Source organism: Eleutherodactylus coqui, unplaced genomic scaffold, assembly GCF_035609145.1.
Source record: "Eleutherodactylus coqui strain aEleCoq1 unplaced genomic scaffold, aEleCoq1.hap1 HAP1_SCAFFOLD_48, whole genome shotgun sequence".
NCBI lineage: Eukaryota > Metazoa > Chordata > Amphibia > Anura > Eleutherodactylidae > Eleutherodactylus > Eleutherodactylus coqui.
Window position 1 is genome coordinate 17230 of NW_027102367.1, and position 26719 is coordinate 43948.

At 47.3% G+C, this 26719-nt stretch overlaps 1 protein-coding gene and 1 long non-coding RNA gene across 2 annotated transcripts; both read left to right on the forward strand.

The window, feature by feature from the left end:
• Positions 1-2960: 2960 nt before the first annotated feature.
• LOC136602434 (protein kinase C delta type-like) lies at positions 2961-4587 on the forward strand. Its single transcript, XM_066588865.1, has 4 exons — positions 2961-3086; positions 3858-4151; positions 4344-4487; positions 4561-4587. The coding sequence occupies exons 1-4, from the start codon at positions 2997-2999 to the stop codon at positions 4585-4587; spliced, it is 555 nt and encodes a 184-aa protein (XP_066444962.1). The 5' UTR covers positions 2961-2996.
• A 48-nt stretch (positions 4588-4635) lies between these two features.
• On the forward strand, positions 4636-18848 carry LOC136602432 (uncharacterized). Its single transcript, XR_010789513.1, has 3 exons — positions 4636-4733; positions 5092-5343; positions 18542-18848. It is a non-coding gene; the product is annotated as an uncharacterized lncRNA (long non-coding RNA).
• Positions 18849-26719: the final 7871 nt, after the last annotated feature.

Below are 26719 nucleotides of genomic sequence, written 5' to 3' on the forward strand. Positions count from 1 at the left end.
ATAGGGACAGATAGGGACAGATAGGGACAGATAGGGACAGATAGGGACAGATAGGGACAGATAGGGACAGATAGGGACAGATAGGGACAGATAGGGACAGATAGGGACAGATAGGGACAGATAGGGACAGATAGGGACAGATAGGGACAGATAGGGACAGATAGGGACAGATAGGGACAGATAGGGACAGATAGGGACAGATAGGGACAGATAGGGACAGATAGGGACAGATAGGGACAGATAGGGACAGATAGGGACAGATAGGGACAGATAGGGACAGATAGGGACAGATAGGGACAGATAGGGACAGATAGGGACAGATAGGGACAGATAGGGACAGATAGGGACAGATAGGGACAGATAGGGACAGATAGGGACAGATAGGGACAGATAGGGACAGATAGGGACAGATAGGGACAGATAGGGACAGATAGGGACAGATAGGGACAGATAGGGACAGATAGGGACAGATAGGGACAGATAGGGACAGATAGGGACAGATAGGGACAGATAGGGACAGATAGGGACAGATAGGGACAGATAGGGACAGATAGGGACAGATAGGGACAGATAGGGACAGATAGGGACAGATAGGGACAGATAGGGACAGATAGGGACAGATAGGGACAGATAGGGACAGATAGGGACAGATAGGGACAGATAGGGACAGATAGGGACAGATAGGGACAGATAGGGACAGATAGGGACAGATAGGGACAGATAGGGACAGATAGGGACAGATAGGGACAGATAGGGACAGATAGGGACAGATAGGGACAGATAGGGACAGATAGGGACAGATAGGGACAGATAGGGACAGATAGGGACAGATAGGGACAGATAGGGACAGATAGGGACAGATAGGGACAGATAGGGACAGATAGGGACAGATAGGGACAGATAGGGACAGATAGGGACAGATAGGGACAGATAGGGACAGATAGGGACAGATAGGGACAGATAGGGACAGATAGGGACAGATAGGGACAGATAGGGACAGATAGGGACAGATAGGGACAGATAGGGACAGATAGGGACAGATAGGGACAGATAGGGACAGATAGGGACAGATAGGGACAGATAGGGACAGACTTACCCCGACGCTGCAACTCCACATTCAGCAGGAAGCAGGGGGCAGCACATGATCATTGTGCCCTGCCGGCCCATGTGATTTCCTCCCTCCTCCTCCTCCCCCCTGCTCTGCCGGGCTACACTTGGGCTGGCCGTTCTGCATGCAGCCTGATTGGAATCATGCTGCACACAAAACGGCCACCCATTAATGCACTGAATGTGCATGCAGGTATGGCGTAGGGCAGCCTCTGGGCCCCCTGAGCGCAGAGGCCGGGTCACCATGGCGACCCCAGCAACCCGTGACGCCACGCCTATGCGCTCAATGCAGCTGTGGGGTCACTACAGTGTTAAATTAACAATAACGCCTTCCCTTACATGGGGGTGCGCTTCAATCAGCTTTATGTATACACACATTATTCTTCTCTTCTCATTTGGATATGAGGGTCACCAGTGACTGCTGAATATTGTTATTAGGCTGTCCAACCAGCGCAGGGTTTTTATAATTGACTTTTCTTATCCAGTAGTAATAGTGACTTCTATAGTGGCTTCAGTAGTAATAGTGACCTCAGTAGTAAGTGTCCCCCATATTAGCCCCAGTAGTAACAGTAACCTCCACAGTGGCACCAGTAGCAATAGTGACCCCTGTATTAGCCCCAGTTGCAATAATGTCCCCTATATTAGATGTCTAAAACCAAACTTTATTGAGATACTATTAAAAACCAGGGCACTTGAACACACATAATCCACGTCAGACCAAGTAGATACTGGAATGAACGTGAAAGTGATTGACTGACAAAAATACAGAATTAATTTAAAACCCAAGACCAGGATACCACATTTACACAACTAGACAGGAATCCCTGAAGGCCGATTGTGGCCAAGAGGATCAGCGATCCTGAATAAGGATGTTTATGGATAGGAAAAAATATGCAACAACTTGGACTTCTAAGGGTACACTATGATATAAATGTGTTATCAGATAGCCCAAGGAAAAAGGGAGAAAAGGGATTCTGCATGAAGAACACTGGTTACAGCGTCCGCAGGGATTGATCTGCATTAAGTTTCAGTTTCTTTCCATAGTGCAGCCAGTTTTCCACGGTATACCACATCCGTTAGGGCTCCCCACAGGTAGACATTAGGGGGGTTACATCAGGGGAACAGAGAGGGAATTCAACAGCACCTCTCCATCCTATCCAGCATTTTGGCAGACCATCATGGAGATATTCTATGACGGCTCGGTTGGTAGTGTGGTGGTGCGCCATCTTGTTACACGCAAAAAATTAGGTTCTGCTCCATCTTTCTGTGTTTTGCGTAGCAAATGCCCCTCATAGAAGTCTAAAGTCATAGGTGCGCAAATATGCCAGGGGAATGCGTAAAACACTGTGCAAAACTGCTAAAAAACACATCTGGACTTCATTAGGATAAATAGCCTTTTAATCCATGGAAGGGGGTGTCACGTGACCTGGCCCCGTGTGCACAAAAAGTACAGTACTAGGCATGACTGCAAATCAACCTCAACAACCTTGTTATGTGCAAATACGTTGCATTGGAGAGAGCTTTTGCGTATACGCTCATGTGAAGCGGCCCTTAAGGTAGTATTTACTGCTTCTGTATGTATATTCGAAAATATCTACACCACATATACATTACACATGTACATTATTCCCATCAGTGTGAATAATGTGCAGCAGATATTACAAACATCATCACTTCTACTATTCTGCTCCCTGTTAGGAGGACCCAGCGGTGTTTGGCCAACTGGCTCAGGAAGCACCACCTCTACGACCATCCGAGAGAGACTGCGGTTCCAACATGTACTCGGCCGGGGAGCCTACGGGAAAGTCGTGCTGGCAGAGGACACTGCTACCTGCCAGCAATTCGCAGTGAAGGTCATCAGGAAGAAAGCCCTGCTAGCGGAAGTGGAGATGGCGGATGTGATGGTGGAGCACCGTGTTCTGCAGCTTACGATTGGGAGTCCCTTCCTCGTCCATGCAGAATTCGCATTTCAGACCAAGGTATAGTTGTTATCGCACATCTGCAAACTCCACCGCTATGTGCCCCGTAGATGTGGACTTTGTAATATAACGTCATACTAACCAACCTCCTTATATGTGTTAAGGACCGCTAGGTCACATTAACCTTTCAAGTCTTGGGTTCCAAATCAATTCGTATCCGCTGCAGCACGGAGGCCAAGAACCACACAAGAGTCGGTTTCCAGTTCTCATCAGATACGGAGAGAGAGCCACGGCAAGTATATAGCTCACTCTGCTTAAGGCGTACATACTCTGAGCGTTTATTGACTGAGTATAGTTCTAAATACAGGAAAGGAATACGTCATCATTAGTCATGATGTTTTTTCTAACCCAATGAAATTAACCCCAAGAATTGTGCTTTGTTCAACAATCAGCGCAGTGAGAATAAATATGTGAAATGTCCTTCAAATGATTACTCCTCCCGGACGTTATCCCGTCCTCCCTTGGAGTTTGGATGATCGCAGCGTCATATCAGCACGATTTGCTCTTTTCCCATAGCTCAGGAGTGGGGGAGTCTCTTCTGATAGCGACTGTACCAGGCAAATGTTCTCGGATGAATAGAAAAAAAACAAATCATTAGACATTGCACCGAATGCCATGCTCTGCAAGTTATTTCTGCTTTAATTATTGTTTCACTACACACAAGCTTATTTACATCTTATAATGCTCCATTTTGTATCTAGCGGCCATTTTGAGACAGATTCTTCCATTGTATGGACCTGTACCTTCTCATATGTCTCTTCTACATTACAGACGCACGTTCTACTCGGACTGGAGTATCTGAGCTGCGGGGACCTGGACCAACTCCTGCAGTCGAAGGGACGGCTCGATGTCAACAGCACCAGATTCTACGCTGCAGAGATGGTGTGCGGCATCCAGCACCTCCACGCCAAGGGGATCATCCACAGAGATCTGAAGCCCGAGAACATCCTGGTGGCTGAGACGGGCCATGTGAAGATCACAGATTTCGGTCTTGCCTTGGAGAACATGCACGGAGACCGAACGGCCACCGATCATGCTGGGCCCAAAGGCTATATTGCTCCTGAGGTGAGAGGAATAGACTCTTTATACTATTTTTTGCCATAAGTGTATTAATGTTCTTGGGTCATGGATCCTGGAGACAGCAGTCCAGGGATGGTATAGAGGACTGCGGTCTCAGCGCTCGCCTAGTGCAGTGCCCAGATCCCATGTAATGATGTAAAACTTATTTCCCAACTTACTGTTTACTGTTTATGGCAGATGGACGCCGGAGAGGAATACAACGCCGCCGTCGATTGGTTTTCATTTGGAGTCATCATGAATAAAATGATTACTGGCGAGCGTGAGTATAAACCAAAACTCTTTAATGAGACCACCTCCGGAGCGAAGAACATCATCTTACAGGTAAGAGTGTTACTTTTATTTCTTTGAGTTCTAATGTTGTAATAATTTGTGATGCTTTTATTGCCTTTTCTAGTCAGATTCTTGTAATTATAGTCAGTAATAACAGTGACATTTCTCATTTCAGCTCCTCAAAGAGAACCCGGCCAAGCGTCGGAGTCAACAGAAACATCCGAAAGCACCTGTTCTTCCAGCTGATCGACTGGGACTCTGGAATCCCTTAGAGTGCCCCCACCGCACATCCCTGAGGTAAGTAAATGAGCAGAATTGTACTAGATCCTGGATGGTGAGGGACTCCCTCCCTGATCTACTACTGATTGCCTATCTAGAGGATGGACCATCAATAGTTCACAACTGGAAAACCCCAAACTTCTAATATTGATGACTTATTCTTAGGATAGGTCATCAATATTAGAACAGTGAAAAGTGAGCGCTGCAGCATTTTCCTTGTATATCAGGCACAGCGTCATATATCGTTTAGTGGTTATGCCTGGTATTGCAGCTCAATCCCACTGATTCGAATGCAGTCAGCAAACAGGTCCGTAGTTTGTCTTACATGGGAAAACCCTTCTCACCATAATCAGAATAGTATTTTCTTTTCTTGCAGTCATCTAAACCTCAACATCTTCAGCCATTCCACCTGGACGCCGTGGAAGCAGCAGAGGCCAAGGACTTCCGCCCATCAGCTAAAGACCAGGCCATGTTCAGAGGGTTTTCATTCTCCAACTTGAAGACCCTCTTGGACTCCGGCTTTACAACCACCAGAGCGAGCGGTCCTCCTGAGCCCCCATGAGTACATCAGGAGAAAAGACACCGTGGGACCCCTTAGGAGTGTGCCAGCAGTACCACCCAGCTGGCGGTAAGTACCGGCGCCACAACATCTGCGCCATGTAGAATCATAGACATGTGCACTATACTAAAGACCTTAAAAATACCGTTTTTTTCTTACCAGTAGATGGATTTCCCCGAACCAGTGACAGCAGCAGCTGATGGTGCTGCCACGGGTGAAGGGGAAACACATTGGTGCGCGATGGCCGGCTATTAAGGGGTGGAAGGAGGCCGGATTTTTTTTTTTTTTAAACATCCTGGCAACATACACTGTACATGTTTGGCAGTTGTGTGCAGGGTTTGTATGGAGTGGGCTCGGGAGCGGAGCCTGCTCCATATATTGAGGGTGTCAGCTGTCTATAACATCTCACACCCAGCCACAACAACCCTGATTGGAGATAACTCTAATCGCTGTTAACTATTTAATTCTGACAGCGTCATTTAAATGGTCCAATCGACATTTACATTGCCTGAATGCCCCTCCCCTCCCAGTAATAAGATTGCAGCATTCCATTTGGATGTCTTATTGTTTAAGTGATCAAACGCTCACAAGTTTAAGTCTCCTTAGGAGCCTAAAAAAAGATTCAAAATCAGTTGAAAAAGTTTTTTTTAAATACTAAATATTAAAAGTTTTTAAAAAACCCTTTATAATATTAATTTAAAAAAACTATTTTTAGTATTGCCACGCCTATAAAAGTCTGATCTATTAAAATAGTGTAATTTTTTTGCCTGCATGGTGAACAACACTAGAATTCCACTTTTTTGTTCACCCCATCTCCAAGAAAAAAGTGTAATAAAAAGCGATCAAAAAGTTATATGTACCCCAAACAGTAGAAATAGAAACCGTCAGTTATCCACAATAAACGAGCCTTCACCCAGCTGCATCAACGGGAAAATAAAAAAAACTCATGGCAGCAGAAAATAATTAGTTTAAGAAGATATTTCATTTTTTCAAAAGTCGCCCAACAAAAAGCTACTTAAATTTGGTATCACAATCATACCGACCCACAAAATAAAGTTATCATCTCATTTTTATGCAACCTGTGTAAAAAACACACTTGAAAAATAATATTATTGCTTTTTTTCCATTTAACGCCACTTAGAAATCTTCAGTAAGTTTTTCAGTACATCATATGGTCCACTAATTAAAAAAATAAAAATTGCCCTGCACAAAACAAGCCCTCAGACAGCTACAATGATGGGAAAAGGTCTTGCAATTCCGACCCCAAGTATCAGTCACACTACAATTTACCAAATATATCAGACTATTGTAATGGATTCCTCATAAATTCTAGCGCCCCCTGCAGGCATCCACTTGTCGCTTCTCCTAGGTTTTCCCTTGCCACAGGGAGAACTTACAGGGATTAGCCCAACAGGCCTAAAGAGAGGTTAGTGTAGTGTAGGGTCCCATCTACAAGAGGTCGCCTTGACGTGGCAGATGGGCTCACATGTTTTGATCAAAATGTGTGCTAAGAACCTCACAAGATTATGTGTCAGTAAATACAACAATGTCATGTAACTTCAGATATTGAGTGCTTGCAGTAGTGCTGCAGCTGCTTGTATTGTTTCAGCCATGGTGTACATGAACTTGCGCATTCAATTTGTTTGTAGGAAGTGTGGACTACATTTGTTAATGGTTCAGTCTACAAAGATAATACTACAAGTCCCAGCAATCAGCCAAACTGTAATGACAGGACTGGAAAACGTGAATGTCATAGAAGGGGACGGTTCAATTAAAGAAGCTATGCCTAAAAGGGTTGTCTGAGTTAAGGAAACCCCTGTCACCGGGTCCCCCGTTTATCATCCGGCTCTGATCTCCCTGTGACATCACTCTGCATGCTGAGCCCATCTACAAACAAGCTGCAGCAGCCAATGACAGTGCTTGGTGATCATGGCTGAGCGCTGTAATTGGCTGCTACAGCAGGTTTACGGGATATCACAGCTGCCTGTAAACAGACAGCGGAGACCAGAGCTGACCACAAGGGACGAGCAGTGAAGGTGACTACTGATTTGTGGGGACCCAACACCTTGTAATCAGTGGGACCCCACCAATCAGGGGAGAAGTTTCAAACTTAGCACAGACCCTCTAATCACTAAACAGTGAACAATTCTCTGTAAGATCTCTGCTTGCTGTCTGTGAATGGGAATCTCTCTTGTGCCCTGATAGTTTGTTCTAATGTATCAGTTTGGAGTTGAAGCTGTGGAGATCAGAGACTGTCTAGTAAACCCTCAGCTCTGAGAAGTATTTGTACCCCCTGAGGAGACCGCAAGGTAAAACATGTCAGGGTGGCTAAGGGTTAGATTTTAATAGGGTTTTCGTAGTGCTGAGTTTCTAATCTCTACATAGGTTTTTGGAAGTTGACCATCCAGGCCTATGTTTTAGGCCGAAAATCACGTAAACAAGATGTAGTCCTGACCAAAGCACGTCTGCAACTCCCGTTTTAACGGCCTAGGTTGCGGTGCATATACGCCGCAGCCCCGGGATACCATCAGCTGGGAGTTTAGCTCTGCTAAACTCCAACACCCTTCCCGCCCCATTTCTGCCCCCTGCTGGCTTACAACAAGGGGAGGGGGTGGGAACTTAGCAGAGCTAGTCCCTCCCCCTCTGCTCCAGCCTATGGGAGTAGCCAGCAAAGGGATACTGCTAGACTCCCTCCCACCTCCCTTCTCCAGCAACTGTTATAGGCTCCCATAGGAGGCTATGGCAGTGGCTGCCGTTACAGAACTAACTTTTCTGGCTGGCGTAAAAACGTCTGGCAGGAATGCATACCATATGAGCTATATTTGCCGGCCAGATGTCTATATACATCGGGTATACGCCCATCTGAACTCCTACATTGGAAACCAATGCAACAGATGGGTAGCGTATATCGGGCCGCTGTGATATACGCTCGTGTGCAGGAGCCCTTAGTGTGTATATGCACAATTACACACATGATACTAATTGGTGACTGCTGGTCACATCTCATTGCTACCACCATTTGCCCCTTTATTTTAAATATCTTTCAATGTTGTCTTTGTTTTTTGAATAATAAAGTATTTAGATTATATTTCAGGGGATATGACCGATAAGTGTTCTCTGGGAAATGACCCTCTGATTGTCAGCGTGGTCGTTTTCAAAATTTTTGTTGAACTCCTCCCCCGCGGCCGTCACTCCTCATGACTCCCATCCTCCACCTGTCATTAGTACTTCATCCTCTGCTGTCATCACTACTACTCCCATTCTCCACCGGTTATTAGTACTTTATCCTCTACTGTCATCACTACTACTCCCATCCTCCACCTGTCATTAGTAATTCATCCTCTGCTGTCATTACTACTACTCCCATCCTCCACCTCTCATTAGTACTCCATTCTCTGCTGTCTTCACTACTACTCCCATCCTCCACCTGTCATTAGTTTCATCCTCTACTGTCTTCACTACTACTCCCATCCTCCCCCTGTCATTAGTACTTCATCCTCTGCTGTCTTCACTACTACTCCCATCCTCCACCTGCTATTAGTACTCCATCCTCTGCTGTCACCAGAGGCACAACTAGAAGCTCTTGGGCCCCGATGTGAAATCTGTAACAGGGCCCCCTATCTACCATGTGCCATTTATAATACTGGTGTTTTGGTCTCCTGGACCCGGTAGCAATTACTACTAGAGATGAGTGAGCATACTCGCTAAGGGCAATTACTCGATCGAGCATTGTCCTTAGCGAGTACCTGCCCGCTCGGAAGAAAAGAGTCGGGTGCGGGCGGCGGGCAGAGAGCGGCTGGGGAGAGCGGGGAGGAACGGACGGGAGATCTCTCTCCCCCTCTCCTCCCCCTGCTCACCTGTCACCCGCGCCGGCAGCCGAACCTTTTCTTCCGAGTGGGTAGATACTCGCTAAGGTCAATGCTCGATTGAGCAATTGTCTTTAGCGAGTATGCTCGCTCATCTCTAATTACTACCACTGCACCCCCTATAGTTACACCTCTGGCTGTCACTACTACTCTTATTTTCCACCTATCATTAGTACTACATCCTCTGCTGTCACTACTACTCCCAGCCTTCACATGTCATTAGTATTTCATCTTCTGCTGTCATCACTACTCCTGCATCACATTTTGTACGCAAGCTAGAGGTAGTACAATAGGGTACTAGAACCTTCATGCCCACCCGTATCACATATTGTATCCAAGCTAGAGGTGGTACAACAGGGTACTAGAACCTCCATTCCTGCCTATATCACATCTTGTATCCAAGCTAGAGGCGGTGCAATAGGGTATTAGAGTCTCCATGCCCGCCTATATCACAGTTTACATCCAAGCTAGAGGCAGTACAACAGGGTACTAGAGCCTCCATGCCTACCTGTATCACATCTTCAATCCAAGCTAGAGGTGGTACAACAGGGTACTAGAGCCTCCATGCTTGCCCATATCACATCTTATATCCAAGCTAGAGCTGGTACAACAGCGTACTAGAGCCTCCATGCCCGCCCGTATCACAACTTGTAACCAACTTAGAGGCGGTACAACAGGGTACTAGAGCCTCTATGCCCCCCATATCATATCTTGTATCCAAGCTAGAGGCGGTACAACAGGGTACTTGAGCCTCCATGGCCACCTGTATCACATCTTCAATCCAAGCTAGAGGCAGTACAACAGGGTACTAGAGTCTCTATGCCCCCCATATCACATATTGTATCCAAGCTAGAGGCGGTACAACAGGGTATTAGAGTCTTCATGCCCGCCCATATCACAATTAACATTCAAGCTAAAGGCAGTATAACAGGGTACTAGAGCTTCCATGCCCACCTGTATCACATCTTCAATCCAAGCTAGAGGCGGTGCAACAGGGTACTAGAGCTTCCATGTTCACCTGTATCACATCTTCAATCCAAGCTAGAGGCGGTCCAACAGGGTACTAGAGCCTCTATGCCCCCCATATCATATCTTGTATCCAAGCTAGAGGCGGTACAACAGGGTACTAGAGCCTCCATGCCCATCCGTATCACATCTTGTATCCAAGCTAGAGGCGATACAACAGGGTATTAGAGCCTCCATGCCCGCCCGTATCACATCTTGTATCCAAGCTAGAGGCGGTACAATGGGGTACTAGAGCTTCCATGCTTGCCCATATCACATCTTATATCCAAGCTAGAGGCGGTACAACAGGGTACTAGAGCCTCTATGCCCGCCTGTATCACATCTTGCATACAAGCTAGAGGCGGTACAACAGGGTACTAGAGCCTCCATGCCCACCCGTATCACATCTTGTATCCAACTTAGAGGCGGTATGCTTTTTTTTTCTTCTCATGCACGTATAAAACACAAGAAGGTCTGAATACGTTAATTTTTGGTCTGTGAAAACGCTGTGTATTTCATGGACCAAACCTGTATACTCCCGTGTGAATGAGCCCTAAATGTAACCATTCCCTAACTTGGTTATAGAGCTTAATGCACTATGATGAGGTTTTGCTGGATTGCATACAAAACGTGTAAATGGGCAGGAGTTACACAGGATGTATAATGCACCAAATGGCAGGGCCTCAGCAGACTTGTTATGGTTTATGTACCTTTTTTGCCTGGGTAGGGCTGTCACAGTTGTGCCACCACTTGTGAGTTGCTGAATAGAGTGGTGTGGAGGTGTGTTCTAAAGCTTGGGGGCTGAGATGGCAACGGCCACCTCTGCCAAGCGCTGCCTGCGTCTCCATCCTCTTGGGAAAGTGGGCTGGATTTGGCCCGCGGGCCTTCAGTTTGACACTTGGCTTAGAGTGTACCTGTTATGTGGCCAAGAAATGAAACATGAAAGTTGGCAGAATTTAAATAAAACTAACATTCCTCATTAAACAGCACACAAAATGTACTTATCTCACCTAGGAGCCAAGTATCTGATCAGTGGGTATTCGACCCGAGGCCTTCATCATAGGCGTAGCGTCAGGGGGTGCTGGGGTCGCCATGGCGACTTGGCCCCTGCGCTCAGGCGGCCCCGGGGCCGCCCTCTGCCATACCCACATGCACATTCAGTGCATATACCCGGCCCTTGAGCTGAGGGGGCCCAGGGGATCGGTGCTGTCGGCCGCATGATGGCTGAGAAGGGAGAGGAGAGAGACGGGAGGCAGCGCCGCAGGTCGGCAAGAGCAGAGGGGAGGGCTGTTAGACTTGGAGCCGGCAGCCAATTACAGGCTGCAGACTCCCACGACGCGCGGCCCCCCCACTGATAGACTGCAGCTGTGACCACTCACAGCTGCAGCCTATCAGTCTCTGCCAGCCAGCGATTACCAGGGGGAGGGGCTACTGCGGCTCTATTCACCTCCGGAGCGCTGGATGCACAGGACCTGGGAGAGGACCTGTTACGGCACTCTGCCCCCGAGCGCCAGGTGGGGTGCCCTGAACTTCCCGCACCCCACTGTCCCTGCCTACTTGCCTCGGCCCTGGCTAACCCACTAACTAACTGACAAGCAACTAGGGCAGACTGGAACAGACCTGACTAGAGGCTAGCAGAACCAATAACTGGCAGTGAGCTCAGGTCACTGCCAGCCTTTTAACTTAAAGCCTCCGCCCAGGGGCGGAGAGTGGGAGGAGCCGACTCTCCCACTGTTTCATATGGAAGGTGGAGGAGAGCGGGCGGCACCCGACGGGCGGACACGCCCATGCCGCTGCACGCTGGCTGCTCCACGCCGTCGGGAGAGCCCCGACAGCACAGCTCCGGGACGCCGAAGCCGACCTCGGAGCGGCGCGCGCCTGCCACGGGACCCAGCGCCGCCCTGCATGGTAACATTACCCCCCCTCTGACGGGGGACCTCCGGGCCCCCGGAAACTCGACCAGGCTTATCCGGAAAACGACGGTGGAACCGCCGTACCAACACGGGAGCGTGAACATCACGTGCGGCCACCCAGGAATGATCTTCTGGTCGAAACCCCTTCCAAGCCACCAAATATTGTAGGATTCCTCGACACTGACGAGAGTCCAGTATCTCCTGGACCTCGTATTCAACTTCATCCCGGACCAAGGTGGGCGGAGGGGGACCGGAGGTGGGCATCACCGAAGGGACAAAAGGTTTCAGTAGCGACTTATGGAATACCCTGTGAATCCTCCATGTGGCTGGCAACCCCAGCTCGTAGGCAAGTGGGTTCACCACACGTGTGATGGCAAACGGCCCCACGTAACGTGGCGCCAACTTCAAGGACGGGACCCGCAATTTGAGATTTTTAGAAGACAGGTATACCTTCTGTCCCACCCTGTAAGGTTCAGACACAGACAGACTCTTCCCACTACGCAACTGCATACGGGCCCCCGCTGCCTCCAAGTTTCTCTGTACCTCTTTCCATACTCCCCGAAGCGTATCTGTGGCGTCATCAGCTGCCGGACAGACCGACGGAGTAGGGATTGCTGTAAGGAAGCGAGGATGCTGACCGTATACACTAAAAAATGGAGACACCCCAGTGGAAGAACAAAGGCGGTTGTTTAGTGCAAACTCTGCCAACGGCAGGAACTCTGCCCACTGATGAGCCTTTTCACTAGCAAACAACCGTAAATATTGCACTAAGTCTTGGTTCTTCCGCTCAGTCTGACCATTAGTCTGCGGGTGGAACGCCGAAGAAAAGGAAAGCGATGTTCCCAGGTTCCTGCAGAAGGCACGCCAAAACTGCGACACAAACTGAACCCCGCGATCAGATACAATATTTTGGGGAACCCCATGGAGGCGAATTATTTCCTTTACAAAAATTGTGGCGAATTCTTTGGCCAAGGGTAGCTTTTTTAACGCCACAAAATGTGCCATCTTTGAGAACCGGTCGACCACCACTAAGATAGTGGTGCACTTCTGGGATTCTGGTAGGTCCGTGATGAAGTCTACTGATAGGTGCGACCATGGGCTGGAAGGAACCGGTAGGGGTCTCAGAGGACCCTCCGGAGGACGCCGCCGACTATAATTGCGAGCATAGACCGAGCAACCCCTCACAAAGTTGCGGATCTCCTGAGACATGCCTGGCCACCAGAAGTGTCTGGAACAAAGCTCCAGGGTCCCCTGGAACCCTGGATGCCCGGCGAGAACCGACGAGTGAGACTCATCCATGACTCTAGGGCGTAGGGTCTCTGGCACAAACCATCTGCCCTCCGGCACCCCCGAAGGAGCGTCCTGCTGAGCATCCTGTAGTTGAGGGACGAAGTTAGACTCTACAGCTGCCACCACCACGCCGGGGCCCAAGATATTCTCGGGAGTCATGGTCTCACTATCCGGTACCCCCAAACTCCGTGACAGGGCGTCCGCCTTCACGTTCTTCTCTCCTGGGATATATGTCACGACGAAATTAAACCTGGCGAAGAACAATGCCCACCTGGCTTGACGGGCTGTGAGTCTTTTCGCATTGGCGAGATATACCAGATTCTTGTGATCAGTATATACGGTAATTGTGTGTCTAGCACCCTCAAGATGGTGTCGCCACTCTTCCAGAGCCCATTTGATAGCCAATAATTCACGGTTACCCACATCGTAGTTGCGCTCTGCTGAATTGAACTTTCGCGAAAAGAACGCACATGGGCTATAGCCAGACCTCCCACTGACTTCCTGCGACAATACTGCTCCTGTCCCCACTTCAGACGCGTCTACCTCAATAAAAAAGGGTAGTTGTGCGTCCGGCTGTATTAGCATCGGGGCAGTCGTGAATGCCTTTTTTAGACGGCTAAAGGCCTCAAGGGCTGCAGGCGACCACTTTACCAAGTCGGCTCCCTTAGTCAGGTCGGTCAGAGGTTGAGCAATAACTGAGTAATTCCTAATGAATTTGCGGTAAAAATTTGCAAAACCTAGGAACCGCTGGAGAGCCTTGAGGTTGTCGGGTCTTACCCATTGGGAGATTGCTGCTACTTTATCAGACTCCATCTGAATCTCTGTGGGTGAGATCACATAACCAAGGAAGGATACTTGTTTAGAACCAAATGTGCATTTCTCTAACTTGACAAAAGGTTGATACTCGCGTAAACGGGTCAGGACCAACCTCAGGTGCCGCACATGTGAGTCCCAGTCAGGCGAGTATACCAGAATGTCATCAAGATAGATGACCAGAAATACCCCCAGGAAGTCGTGGAAGACTGCGTTCATAAAACCCTGAAACACAGCGGGGGCATTACAAAGTCCAAAAGGCATGACCAGACATTCAAAATGTCCTAATGGGGTGTTGAACGCCGTCTTCCATTCATCTCCCTCTCTAATGCGAATGAAATTGTAAGCCCCCCCGCAAGTCCAGTTTGGAGAACCAGTGGGCCCCTACCACCTGATTCAACAAGTCAGGAATTAGGGGCAAGGAGCACTGGTTCTTCACAGTGATTTTATTCAAGGCCCGATAATCCACACAAGGCCTTAGTGTCCCGTCCTTCTCTACAAAGAAGAGACCTGCCCCGGCGGGGGACCTGGACGGCCGGATATGTCGGTTGGCCAGAGCCTCCGAGACATAGGACTTGAGGGCTTCATGCTCACGGCCTGACAAATTGAAAATGGCTCCCTTAGGGATGGGACTGTCGGGAACCAGATCAATCCCACAGTCCCACTCCCTATGAGGAGGTAGAGCCTTAGACAGTTTTTTGGAGAATACATCCTGAAAGTCTGACAAACACTCCGGAATGAGCACAGTATCTGCGAAGCACACAGCTATGGTAGACAGGTGATTATGACAGGATGATCCCCAATGAGTCAATTCCCGGGTGGACCAATCAAATTGGGGATTGTGCAGTGCCAACCAGGGCATACCAAGCACCACATCAACCTACATTTTTTCCATAACCAGGAAAGACAGTTCTTCCGAGTGGAGGATCCCCACCGTGAACTGTAATCTTGGGGTCCTCCATCGTACCAAGCCTGTAGAGAGAGGGGTAGCATCAATACTGGTAAAATGAATTGGCGCCTTCAGCGCCACAAATTCCGCCATCAGAGAACGGACAAAACACAGACTTATCAAGTTAGCGGCTGCTCCGGAATCAATAAACGCCTGCCCTGATCGGGAAAAATCCCGGAATCTAACATGACACGGTACCAAAAGTTTAGGAAGTACCTGAAGTCCTAGGCGATCCTCCCTGCAATCGCCTAGGACTCGGGAGTTTTCCGCTGGTTCCGGCTGCGAGCGTTGAGACCTCAGTGGGCAGGTTTTCACCCGATGTCCAGCTTTCCCGCAGTAGAGGCAGAGACGATGCAACAAACGGATCCGGCGGCGCTCTTTGGGGTCCAGCGGATCCACCTCCATCGGCTCAGGCACAGAGACTGGTAAGGAGGGAGATGGACCAGGGCAACCGACCTCCCTGACTCTACGGATCTGCCTGTCCTGCTTCCTAGATCTGAGCCTCCTATCTGCCTTCACCGCTAGCTCCATAGCCTCCCTTAAGGACCCGGGAACGGGATGGGAAATTAACAGGTCTTTAACTGCGTCTGAGAGGCCCTGCAGAAAAACGTCTTTCAGCGCGCTATCGTTCCATGTCGTATGCCCCGCATAGCGTCTGAAGTTGGAGCAATAATCCTCCACACAAGACGACCCCTGCCGCAGCGCCAACAACCGCGAAACCGACGAACCCGACCGAGCGGGGTTGGCGAAGATACCCCTGAGTTCCTGAAAAAAAGGAGTCCACAAACTGCAGGCAGGAGGAACCCTCGGGGATGGAAAAAGCCCCGCAGCAGGGACATTATCAGCCCGACCCTCTGAGCCTCCGACCCGGAAGAACGGGGACGCATCCGAAAAAACAGGCGACACGCCTGTCGGAAAACAAAAAAAACTTGTTCCTCTCCCCAGAAAACACCTCGGGAGAAGGGGACTTGGGATCGGGGCTGGTTGAGGCGTCCGACCCCTGCGACACCCCCCGCTGCTCCTGGGCCACCATGCGGGCAGATAAATCCTGGATCACAGGCACCAGGGCCTGCAGCTGGTTCGTGAGGGAACTGATCGCCTCCATGATAAACAGTTTTAAACGGCCAGGGCCAGTTATTATGTTACGGCACGGTGCCCCCGAGCGCCAGGTGGGGTGCCCTGAACTTCCCTACTTGCCTCGGCCCTGGCTAACCCCAGGCGGACAACTGGGCGGCGGTCCCTGTACTAGCTAGGGACCTGGCCACTACCACGATGGAACTAACTAACGGGGGACAGAGTGCTGAGAGAAGAGGCAGGTGTAACAGACCAACAAAACTTACTAGGTAAATCAAGGCTGGAGGTGGAGCTCACAGGCAAACGAAAGGATACTGACAAGCAACTAGGGCAGACTGGAACAGACCTGACTAGAGGCTAGCAGAACCAATAACTGGCAGTGAGCTCAGGTCACTGCCAGCCTTTTAACTTAAAGCCTCCGCCCAGGGGCGGAGAGTGGGAGGAGCCGACTCTCCCACTGTTGCATATGGAAGGTGGAGGAGAGCGGGCGGCACCCTACGGGCAGACACGCCCATGCCGCTGCACTCTGGCTGCTCCACGCCGTCGGGAGAGCCCCGACAGCACAGCCCCGGGACGCCGAAGCCGACCTCGGAGCGGCACGCGCCTGCCGCGGGACCCAGCGTCGCCCTGCATGGTAACAGGACCTGTGGCTGCAGATCACATGACCAGGCTCTGGTCATGTGATAAACGACGGGGAACTTTCCATTACAGGCTGCCCAGAGACTGCTGCAGAGGTGAGTAGAGAAGGAATTATAATTATATATGTATAGCTGGTATAGGTTATACCAGCTGAACATATATAATTATATACAGGGAATACACAGGTTACACCAGCATGGGACATGCCACTATATACAGGGGGATACACATCCTGTACATAGCTATATGTAGCATGCTGGTGTAACCTGTGTATCTCCTGTATATAGTTATATATGTGCAGCTGGTATGGGTTATACCTCTCCTGTATATAATTATATATGTACAGCTGGTATAGGTTATACCTCTCCTGTATATAATTATATATGTACAGTTGGTATAACCTGGGTATATACATGCATTATAATACAGCACGCCATGCTTTTTCCTCCGTGAGTGGAAAACCGCAATTGCTTTCCGCTCGTGTAAAGAAAAAAACGCTTTTCCATAACATGCTATGGCCGGTACATGCTGCGGAATCCGTAGGCGGACGCCCGCTCCATATTCCGCAATGCAAATCCAGCCGTGTGCAGCCGGCCTTACGCTAATTTTACACGAGTGAGTCTGATATTGGGCCGTGAAACTCAAGTTAAAACCAGCTCGCATCACATCATCAGATTCTCGTGCGATGCAGAGAAAACCAAAACATCGCTCCTGTGTATGATTGTATTCAAAAGAATTGGGTCATATTCATGTGCGATTTGTGGTTCTTGCAACGGACAAATCTCACGCAATTTTTGCGGCCGTGTGAAAGCAGCCTAAGACATTACCAACAGGTTTTTACGTAGTCAAGGAAAGGAGTCCTGATGAGAAGGCTTACGTCAAGGGGCTGCATCATGTTTGTAAATTAGCACATTTTAGGTATAGGTACGGGTACAGATGGAGGGGGGGGGGCCCAGCTGAACTTTTGCACTCGGGCCCCTTAGGCTTTAGGTACGCCCCTGGCCTCCATCGTCATGAAAATTGGGATTCCAAGTGTGCCTGAATGAATGCAGCAGCGGTCATACTTGTGTCATTATTTCACCAGTTCTGCTGCCTGTGAAAGATACTAGAATGCAGCCAATCCTCTCAAAATCTGTGCTGCAGAATGTGATGAAAGTGGGCAGTAGCCGCCTCACACCTCACCCTCTTGGCATCACCTGTCTGACATTACATCTCTAGCCCCACTTAGACTATCATCTCATTTGTGCCATTATAGCGCATGACCTCACTGACACCGCTTACAAAGTATCACTCACCTCATCGATGACACATGCAGCTCATTACCTTACAGCAAGAGTTCTTGCCAGTATTATACCATTGTTGTCAGGGGTAAGCTGTACTGGGGAAATGGCAGCAGCAGAGTCTCCCTGCCTCCTGGTCCACTACACAGACACACAACGTGGCAGTGACGCGCTCTATCTTGCTTTCTGACTTTAAAAAGTCCTGAATGTTCTAGAAATCTAGATAGGCAAGTGAAGAACTTGGACAATGCAAAAAATGCACATAAGGATGCAATGCCAAGTTTGGTTAGAGTCCGCTACCAAAAACAACCCTAGCGATGGTGTACCCTACATTTATGGTAGATATGCCCCCATGTGCCTTCTGTACAAGTGCCAGCGTTGTTCTAACATTACCTTGCATTATAACTGGTCATGCAGCTGTGAACTTGTATTTTCTAGGGAAATGAACAAAAAGCTTCGAGATGAGAAGGATGTGTTTGACGAAGAAAGCTGGATACCCTCCGGAAGGACCTGGCGGACCCCATCCTGGTGCCCAGAAGTTGCTGCTGCTGTTGCCACTCCAGCTGTGCTGGCAGTGCCCATTGTGATGCTGCATTACGATACAGGGAGGGGAGCTGATGGGATTAGCAATGTGATTGTATAGCTGTAGTATATAGTAGTTGATGTGTATATGTAAATACGTTTTAGTATCTGTGTATCTGCATGGAGACCCCTCTTCTCACACATGTATATGGAGAAGTGATGAAAACCTTTCTGTATTGTACATAATTAGGTCAAAGCTTTAGGCTGTAGATGGCAGCGAATGGACGTGCTAATGGCGAATAGAACAATTTACCCAAAGGGCCTGAGTTTGCAAACCGGAAAAAGACTCCATGTAATCCACCGCCCGCTGGACTATGTTTTACCTCAGAATCATATTGAACATGCTTCCATTACAACTAAGGGTTTTAAGAATTTTTTTATTATAAATAGTTTTTAATATTTTCATGTTTGCTTTTTATTCATTGAGGAGAAGTGTAAAAACGTAACCAAAAGGGCGGCATATGGCAAATACCGCTCTATACCCTTGTACACACAGAGCTGTTTGGGGGGGAGTGGGATGTTATTTACAGGGGTTCTCATGACGTAGATGGTTATAACCTATCCTTGGGATAAGTCGCCAATATCGCGTCCGTGGGGGTCCAACTCCTGGCCACCTCACTGTATACCTATGTGACCTTTATACCACGCACAGTGCAGGTTATTTCGTAGTGGCGGTGCCCAGTTTTGCAGGTCGGTCCCATTCGCTTGGATGAGACTGAGCTGTGCTAAGTCCTTCTGACCAATGAGCGTGACGTCTCAGGCCAAGGAAGAGGCCGTAGTGTTCTCCTGAGTGGTGTGGCCATCTCAAATAGCTGATTGCCGAGGATGCTGGGAGTTGCATCCTTACTGATCTGATATTGATGACTTTCTGTATCTAAGTTCTGGAAAACCCTTTTCACAAAAAACAAATGGTGTCCTGTGTGATCAAACTCTTGCACAGCATTCATGCTTGGAGCAATTGCTGGTGACAAATTATTACCTTTTCCACTTTTCTGACATTCATCTAAAGTAGTAAGTGTATCAGAAGTTGGAAGGATTTTGGACACCAGTATACAATTTAAAAAAGGAATACAATCATATAGATACAGAACTTTAGTTCTCCTGCAGAGACCTGGTTAAATGATGATATTCTGGCTGCTTGTTGCCACCACTAGGGGGAGCTTACTGCGTGTGGTTTTATTAACGAGACAGTATAGTATGCAGTAGGCTCATAAGGCTGCATGGCAATCAGAATGGCTATGGAATGGATCTAGAACAGAAAAACAGACTTCTGACTTCTATAAAGATCTACAAAATAAAATCAAAAGGGTGTTCAAAGATGGACGCTTCTCCTTTTCAAGCCTGCAGTATTTCAAGTAACAACAATAAAACCTAGTGATTGAACAATACATCTGTATTGTGTTTGGGAATACTCAGCTGCGGTCAGACTGCTCATTCACATGTACACTGGACTTGGCCAAGTGTGTATATATACATACATACGATTGTTATACATGTCAGCCCAGGCAGAATTCCTAGGAGTCTCCCGATTTCCTAAGCCTCTTTACCCAATCACCTCTCTGTTTCGCCCAGTGTCATACTACAGAGGCTGAGCATGTCCCCAGCCCTGGCATCCCCCACACACAAGCCCTCAGCGTGCCAACACTAGCTTCACTATGATGTTAGGACAGTGGTTTTTATTCAGTCTGGTGGTATTCATTCACTACTTGGTGGTCATGATGTGGAGGTATTGTTGGTTTTTAGATACTGTTTTGTTCAATAGCCGTATATAGATACTGTATGATGGTAATATTTGTTCTTGGTGTAGCAGCAACAATGTTGTTCATCTTCTCTCTCATGTACTTTATTCTCCATTGTGTCTCCATGTACTACTCTTGCTGTAGGATAGCCATGGCCCTTATATAAGCCACGTCATGAAAAGGCCAATCACATTCTTGCTGTGACCAGAGACTCGTCCTGTGACAGTCTCTCCCAGGTTGACATCTCTGGATTGTGCATATTGAAATCCGATATGCCTCATCCCTCAGTGGACATCATGGCGCTGTTTGGGTTCCCCCCACACACGGTAGATCATCCGCCGATCTTGTCCACTTCAATGTGTACAGCTGGTTTAAATTTTAAAAACGCCTTTACCTGTTCAAAAGTGGACAACCCCTTTAACAAAGTATTGATGGCCTATTCTCAGAATAGATCAATAGTTTATCAGTAGCCGACTGTGTTCAGAGCGCTCTACTTCCAGCTCCATTCACTGACCCGTTGACTCTGCAGACATCCTGAGGATAGGACATGGTCTACTACCTGGGACTCCTACAGATCAGCTAAGTCGTTAATAGTTAATTGGCCATCAAAAGTTTAAAGGTAGATAATGCTTTCGCCCAGATACCAATGTGGCTCTGCCAATCATGCATTAATGTATTGTGGTCAGTAGGGAGGATTTAGGTACAGATTTTGATATTGAGATTGTAGATTCACAGCAGATTTCACTCCATTCATCCCAAGGAGTGAAGTTCATCATGTATGAACATACCCTTATAATCGTAAAGCGGAAAAGTTGAGTAGTTGCTCATAGCAAACAATCAGGTTTTTCCTTTTTTTGGCTATACTGTATTTATTAGGCTCTTTTACATTTACATTTTGCATAGTTTTTTTTCTGTTCTGTGTGTATCCATAGACCTCATTACCTTTTATGCATGCCAAAACACTATATTTATTCCATGTGTCAGTGCAATTCAAGTGTATTCCCTAACGAAAAGGAAATGTCACATGAGATAAGACTAAACTCTTGCTGTTTTGTGAGTTAGTATTATACCAGGGTTTATTGTATAGGTGTCAGTAATTGATTCGGTGGTTTTCATTCTTTGTCATACACTTCTGCCATACCTGAAATTAACCACAAGATGTCGCTGTGCACTATAAAACATCTATCTGTTCCCTGGAGGGTTTTTTACTAACATAATTTTTATAAGGTTGATTTTTAAACAATGAAAAAGGTGACTGTACAAACAAATCTAACAAATGTAGCTGCTAACGTATAAACAAGGAAAAGAGCATGTTAACAAAACATAGTCAAACAAGGTGGAATCAGTTTCCTGACTGAGCAGATATCTTATGGCCCTTTTACACGCAACGATTATCGCTGAAACAACTAAACAACTTAATGACTTTTTTGCATAAAATGCTGAACATCTATATGTGCAGATAATCATCTGTAATCTCTCCATTTCCCTCGTTAGCTGAAGGGGGGCGGGGTGTTTATGTGATAAACTCTGGCCAGAGGACTTTAATTAGTGTGAAGAATCTGCTTTGTCTCCTACTGACATGAGTAAACAAGTAGTCTCTGTCTTTAAAATGGCAAACAAACACCTCTCCACTCAAGTGATTAAAGGGGTTGTCCCGCGCCGAAACGTGTTTTTTTTTTTTTTTTAACCCCCCCCCCCCGTTCGGCGCGAGACAACCCCGATGCAGGGGTTAAAAAAACACACCGGGTAGTACTTACCCGAATCCCGGCGGTCCGGCGTCTTCATACTCACCTGCTGAAGATGGCCGCCGGGATCCTGTCTCTCTGTGGACTGCAGGGCTTCTGTGCGGTCCATTGCCGATTCCAGCCTCCTGATTGGCTGGAATCGGCACGTGACGGGGCGGAGCTACACGGAGCCGGCATTCTGCACGAGCGGCCCCATTGAAGACAGCAGAAGACCCGGACTGCGCAAGCGCGGCTAATTTGGCCATTAGAGGCCGAAAATTAGTCGGCACCATGGAGACGAGGACGCCAGCAACGGAGCAGGTAAGTATAAAACTTTTGATAACTTCTGTATGGCTCATAATTAATGCACAATGTACATTACAAAGTGCATTAATATGGCCATACAGAAGTGTATAGACCCACTTGCTGCCGCAGGACAACCCCTTTAAGTTGCTCAAAAGAAAGAACTACTGCCATTTAACTGGAATGAAAATCAAATGAACTAACTATTTTTATGCCGGCTGAAACTCAGCAATAAGTGAACAAATTGTGTGCGATGGTCGCACGGTTACACGTAATGATTATCACTCTTTTGCTTGTCGTTTGAATGAATTTTTAGCGATAATCGTTGCGTGTAAATGGGCCTTTAGATAAGAAATTACATTTGCTATTCAGACAGACCTTCCAATCAGATCTGAACCTGGCATTACTATTTGCCGCCCTGTAACTCCTAAATTCAAACCAATAGTCCTTGTTTACTCCTTTTATTACATCCATTAACCTTTACGTCACAGGATGTAACTATACATTCTGTTAGGGGAGCATTCTATGCACAAGGACTTAAAGGGGTTGTCCCGCGCCGAAACGGGTTTTTTTTTTTTTCAACCCCCCCCCCGTTCGGCGCGAGACAACCCCGATGCAGGGAGGTAAAGAAAGCTCACCGGAGCGCTTACCTTAATCCCCGCGCTCCGGTGACTTCTCTACTCACCGCTGAAGATGGCCTCTTCCTCCGTGGACCGCAGCTCTTCTGTGCGGTCCACTGCCGATTCCAGCCTCCTGATTGGCTGGAATCGGCACGTGACGGGGCGGAGCTACACGGAGCTACACGGAGCCCCATAGAAGACTGCAGAAGACCCGGACTGCGCAAGCGCGGCTAATTTGGCCATCGGAGGCCAAAAATTAGTCGGCTCCATGGAGACGAGGACGCCAGCAACGGAGCAGGTAAGTATAAAACTTTTTATAACTTCTGTATGGCTCATAATTAATGCACAATGTACATTACAAAGTGCATTATTATGGCCATACAGAAGTGTATAGACCCACTTGCTGCCTCGGGACATCTCCTTTAAGGCCCATTTAGACTCAACGATTAATGCTCAAAATTCACTCAAAAGCCATCTTTTGAGCGATAACTGTTGCGTCTAAACACGTGGCCATTGTGCACTATTCGTACCATCAGTGCCGCCTGCTAAGAAGCTGATTTTCTTAGCAGGCGGCACTGATGGTATTCTTTCAGCTGGTATCCTGCTGGCAGTTCTCAGCGGGTCACCAGCTGAAAGCTCCGAGAACAATGCAGCTGTTTGTATATATAAAACAGCTGCTTTGTTCTCTGAGCTATCTTGGTATCCTGCTCTGCCTGCATTAACTCTTAATTAGCTAATTAGCTACTTAGTTATGCAAAGATAATCGCTCAAAACTGTCACTCAAACTGTCATTTGAGTGATCATTGTTCCGTATAAATGGGCCTTTAGACTTGCGTCCTGTGGATGACATGAGCTCAAGATTTCTGTACTTGCAATTCATTATCACTCAACAATAGTCATTGCAATTCATGGCAGAACCGGACACCAGCGTATGGCGGTAGTTGCCATGCCAACCCATCGACCCTCTGCGGGGTTTTTTTTCTGTTTTTTGTTTTGTTTTTTTGTTTGCTGGATGTCCTGTAGTTTCCAATAGTATCAATTTGGAATACATATGACTTTTTGATCGCTTTTTATTGCGTTTTTTTCGGACGACGTTCACCGTGCAGGAAAAATAATGCGTTACTTTGATAGATTGGACTTTTACGGATGTGGCGATACCAAATACATATTTTTATTTTATGATTTAGATTTTTTGATAATAGATATGGCAAAAGGGGGGTGATTTAAATTTTTATAACTTTTTTTTTATTTATTTTTTTTTACAATTAAAAAAACTTTATTGAATTTTTTTTAAACTTTACTTTGAAGTCCCCCTGGGGGACTTTAATATGCGATGCTTTGATCGCTCCTGCAGTATGACGTAATGCTATAGCATTACGTCATACTGCTTTTTCACGGGCAGTCTCTCAAGCCAGCCCACGGGGATGGCTTGATAGGCAGTCTGCTAAGGCAGCCCTGGGGCCTTTCTAAAGGCCCTCGGCTGCCATGACACCTGCATGGCTCCCCCGATCTCACCGCGGGGGGGGGGGGGGGGCCGTGCGGGACCCCCGAACAGCGTTCGGGGGATTTAAATGCCGCTGTCAGAATTGACAGCGGCAATTAAAGGGTTAATAGCCGCGATCGGCCAAACGCCCGAGTGGGGCTATTGCCCGCGGGTGTCAGCTGTAATAAACAGCTGACGCCAGCGCTGTATGGAGGGAGATAGCGCCGCTACCTCCCTCCATACACATCCTGCAACAGCAGGACGTAGTTTTACGATAGCGCCGTCACTAAGGGGTTAAGCAATGCATCCTTGAAGTGATAGAAATGTAGTCTGGCCAAGCCATCCCTTAGAACACCGGAAGACAAGTTCTTAGGTGTAGGCACCCTGTGAGCGCAGTCGAGAGGTGTCTCATGTGCATCTGGAAGAATAGCAGCAAACTGAAGTCCATGAGAAACTCAATGAGCTGAGAGTCCTTCAGTTTCTGGAAAGTTTCTAAAGTGGATATTGTTCCTTTTAGAAGGGGCGCCTCAATAAGCCAATTATAACCTAAGTGCTGCAAACTCCTTCTCAGTGTCGTTATGACCATCTACCAGGGACTGGGGGGACAATAGAGTGTAGCTTGTATATCAGCTAGCGCACTCATACCTTTTTGCTTTCCCTAAAAGTCTGATTAGTCCCCAGGAATCAAATCAAGTCATGGATTTTTAGGGGGACCAGCCCTAATATCTGGGTATTCTGTTGCTGATCAGAAATAAGGGGTAAAATAATGAATACAAAGAGAGCTACATACAAAAAATTGTCTTTAACTATACATACAAAAAAGTGTCTGAGTCTGGAAGGCAGTGTTGGCCAATATATGATATAAAGAACCACTGACTATTTCTGATCTGATGGATTCATTGAAATTTCTTTATATGCAGGTTGTCCCTGTACAATCTGTAGGCTGTAAAGCTAATAAGGAGGCTCTCGGATAATAAAAAGGAAGTGCCTTCCCAATCCAGTGATATCTTGGCACCATTGCGGTGTCAGGGTTTTCCACATGTCACACCAATACCTATACTGGTCTGGTGGATATGTGGTACCCGTAGTGAAATATGACCATGAGGTGTTAGGATTTCTGGTTCCTATCCAACTAGACTTCCACCTCACTCTATGTATATGTGTAAGTCTGTCCAAAATTTGTGTTTTAAAGTAATATTTAATAAAGTTAGTAATCTGAATTACATTTCTTTTTCGGTGACTAATTACACTTTACTAATTAGACTAATATACTGACCGATCACAGTAATCGCTGGGGCAGGACTGCTGTGATTGGTCACCCAGTGGCAAGTAGTGATTGGCTGCTGGCTATGTCAGCAGCTATCAGTAAAATGTTGCCATGATAATCAGTGGCGACTCTTTAAACACAGGACGTATGGCCCTACGTTCACGGGCGTTATGGTATTCACCGCGGGAGCAGGAGTTGGCAGGCTGACCGCGGAGTTCCGTCTATCTGATAGGCTGACCGTGGAGAATCGCGGCAATTTGCAGCATGCTGAAAATTGCCGTCCGAGAGCAGAGGATCGCAATGATTCTCCGCTCGTGAACAGGGGGCCGGCGCTTTCCATAGCAACACTATGCAAAGCTTCACACATGCCCGTGGACAGGGGGCCTAAGTTTACGTGCAGGTGCACTAAGTACTAAGTGCCCATGACATAAGTTTATGTCCTGTGTCGTTAAGGGCTTAAATGTTCTGATCAGCTAATTTATGACCAAAGTTTTCACCGTGAACAGAAATTAGCTGAATAAAAAGTGCAAAAGAAATGTCATCAGTCCAGCCTCACTGGCTGATCTCCTATTAGGACTTAGACTGCAGTGTCTATATACAGTGATATGTAGAAGCTGCGGAAGACAAATGGTACCAAATTTTTTATTAAACCCTATTGCAAAAATGATTGCACTGGTCAGCAACAAACATTTACAAAAGTCATGTTACTGAAATAAAAATTGTTAAATGACTAATTTTATGTGCTCAACACGACTTTTTGTAATCTGCAACAATTGTTTACATCATGAACTGCATTGCAATATAAATAGGCCTATGGTTAATACCTGTAAAAATCAGGTCATAGACTATGTCTTAGAATTCTTTGCCTGCCTCTTGTCTAGCTGTTCGGGAGCATCTC

Excerpts from the sequence above, each read along its gene's own strand:
- LOC136602434 (XM_066588865.1), top strand. The coding sequence starts at position 2,997 with ATGGCGGATGTGATGGTGGAGCACCGTGTTCTGCAGCTTACGATTGGG. Across the intron at positions 3,087-3,857 it reads AATTCGCATTTCAGACCAAG|ACGCACGTTCTACTCGGACT; the intron begins GTATAGTTGTTA and ends TCTACATTACAG. Across the intron at positions 4,152-4,343 it reads AAGGCTATATTGCTCCTGAG|ATGGACGCCGGAGAGGAATA; the intron begins GTGAGAGGAATA and ends TGTTTATGGCAG.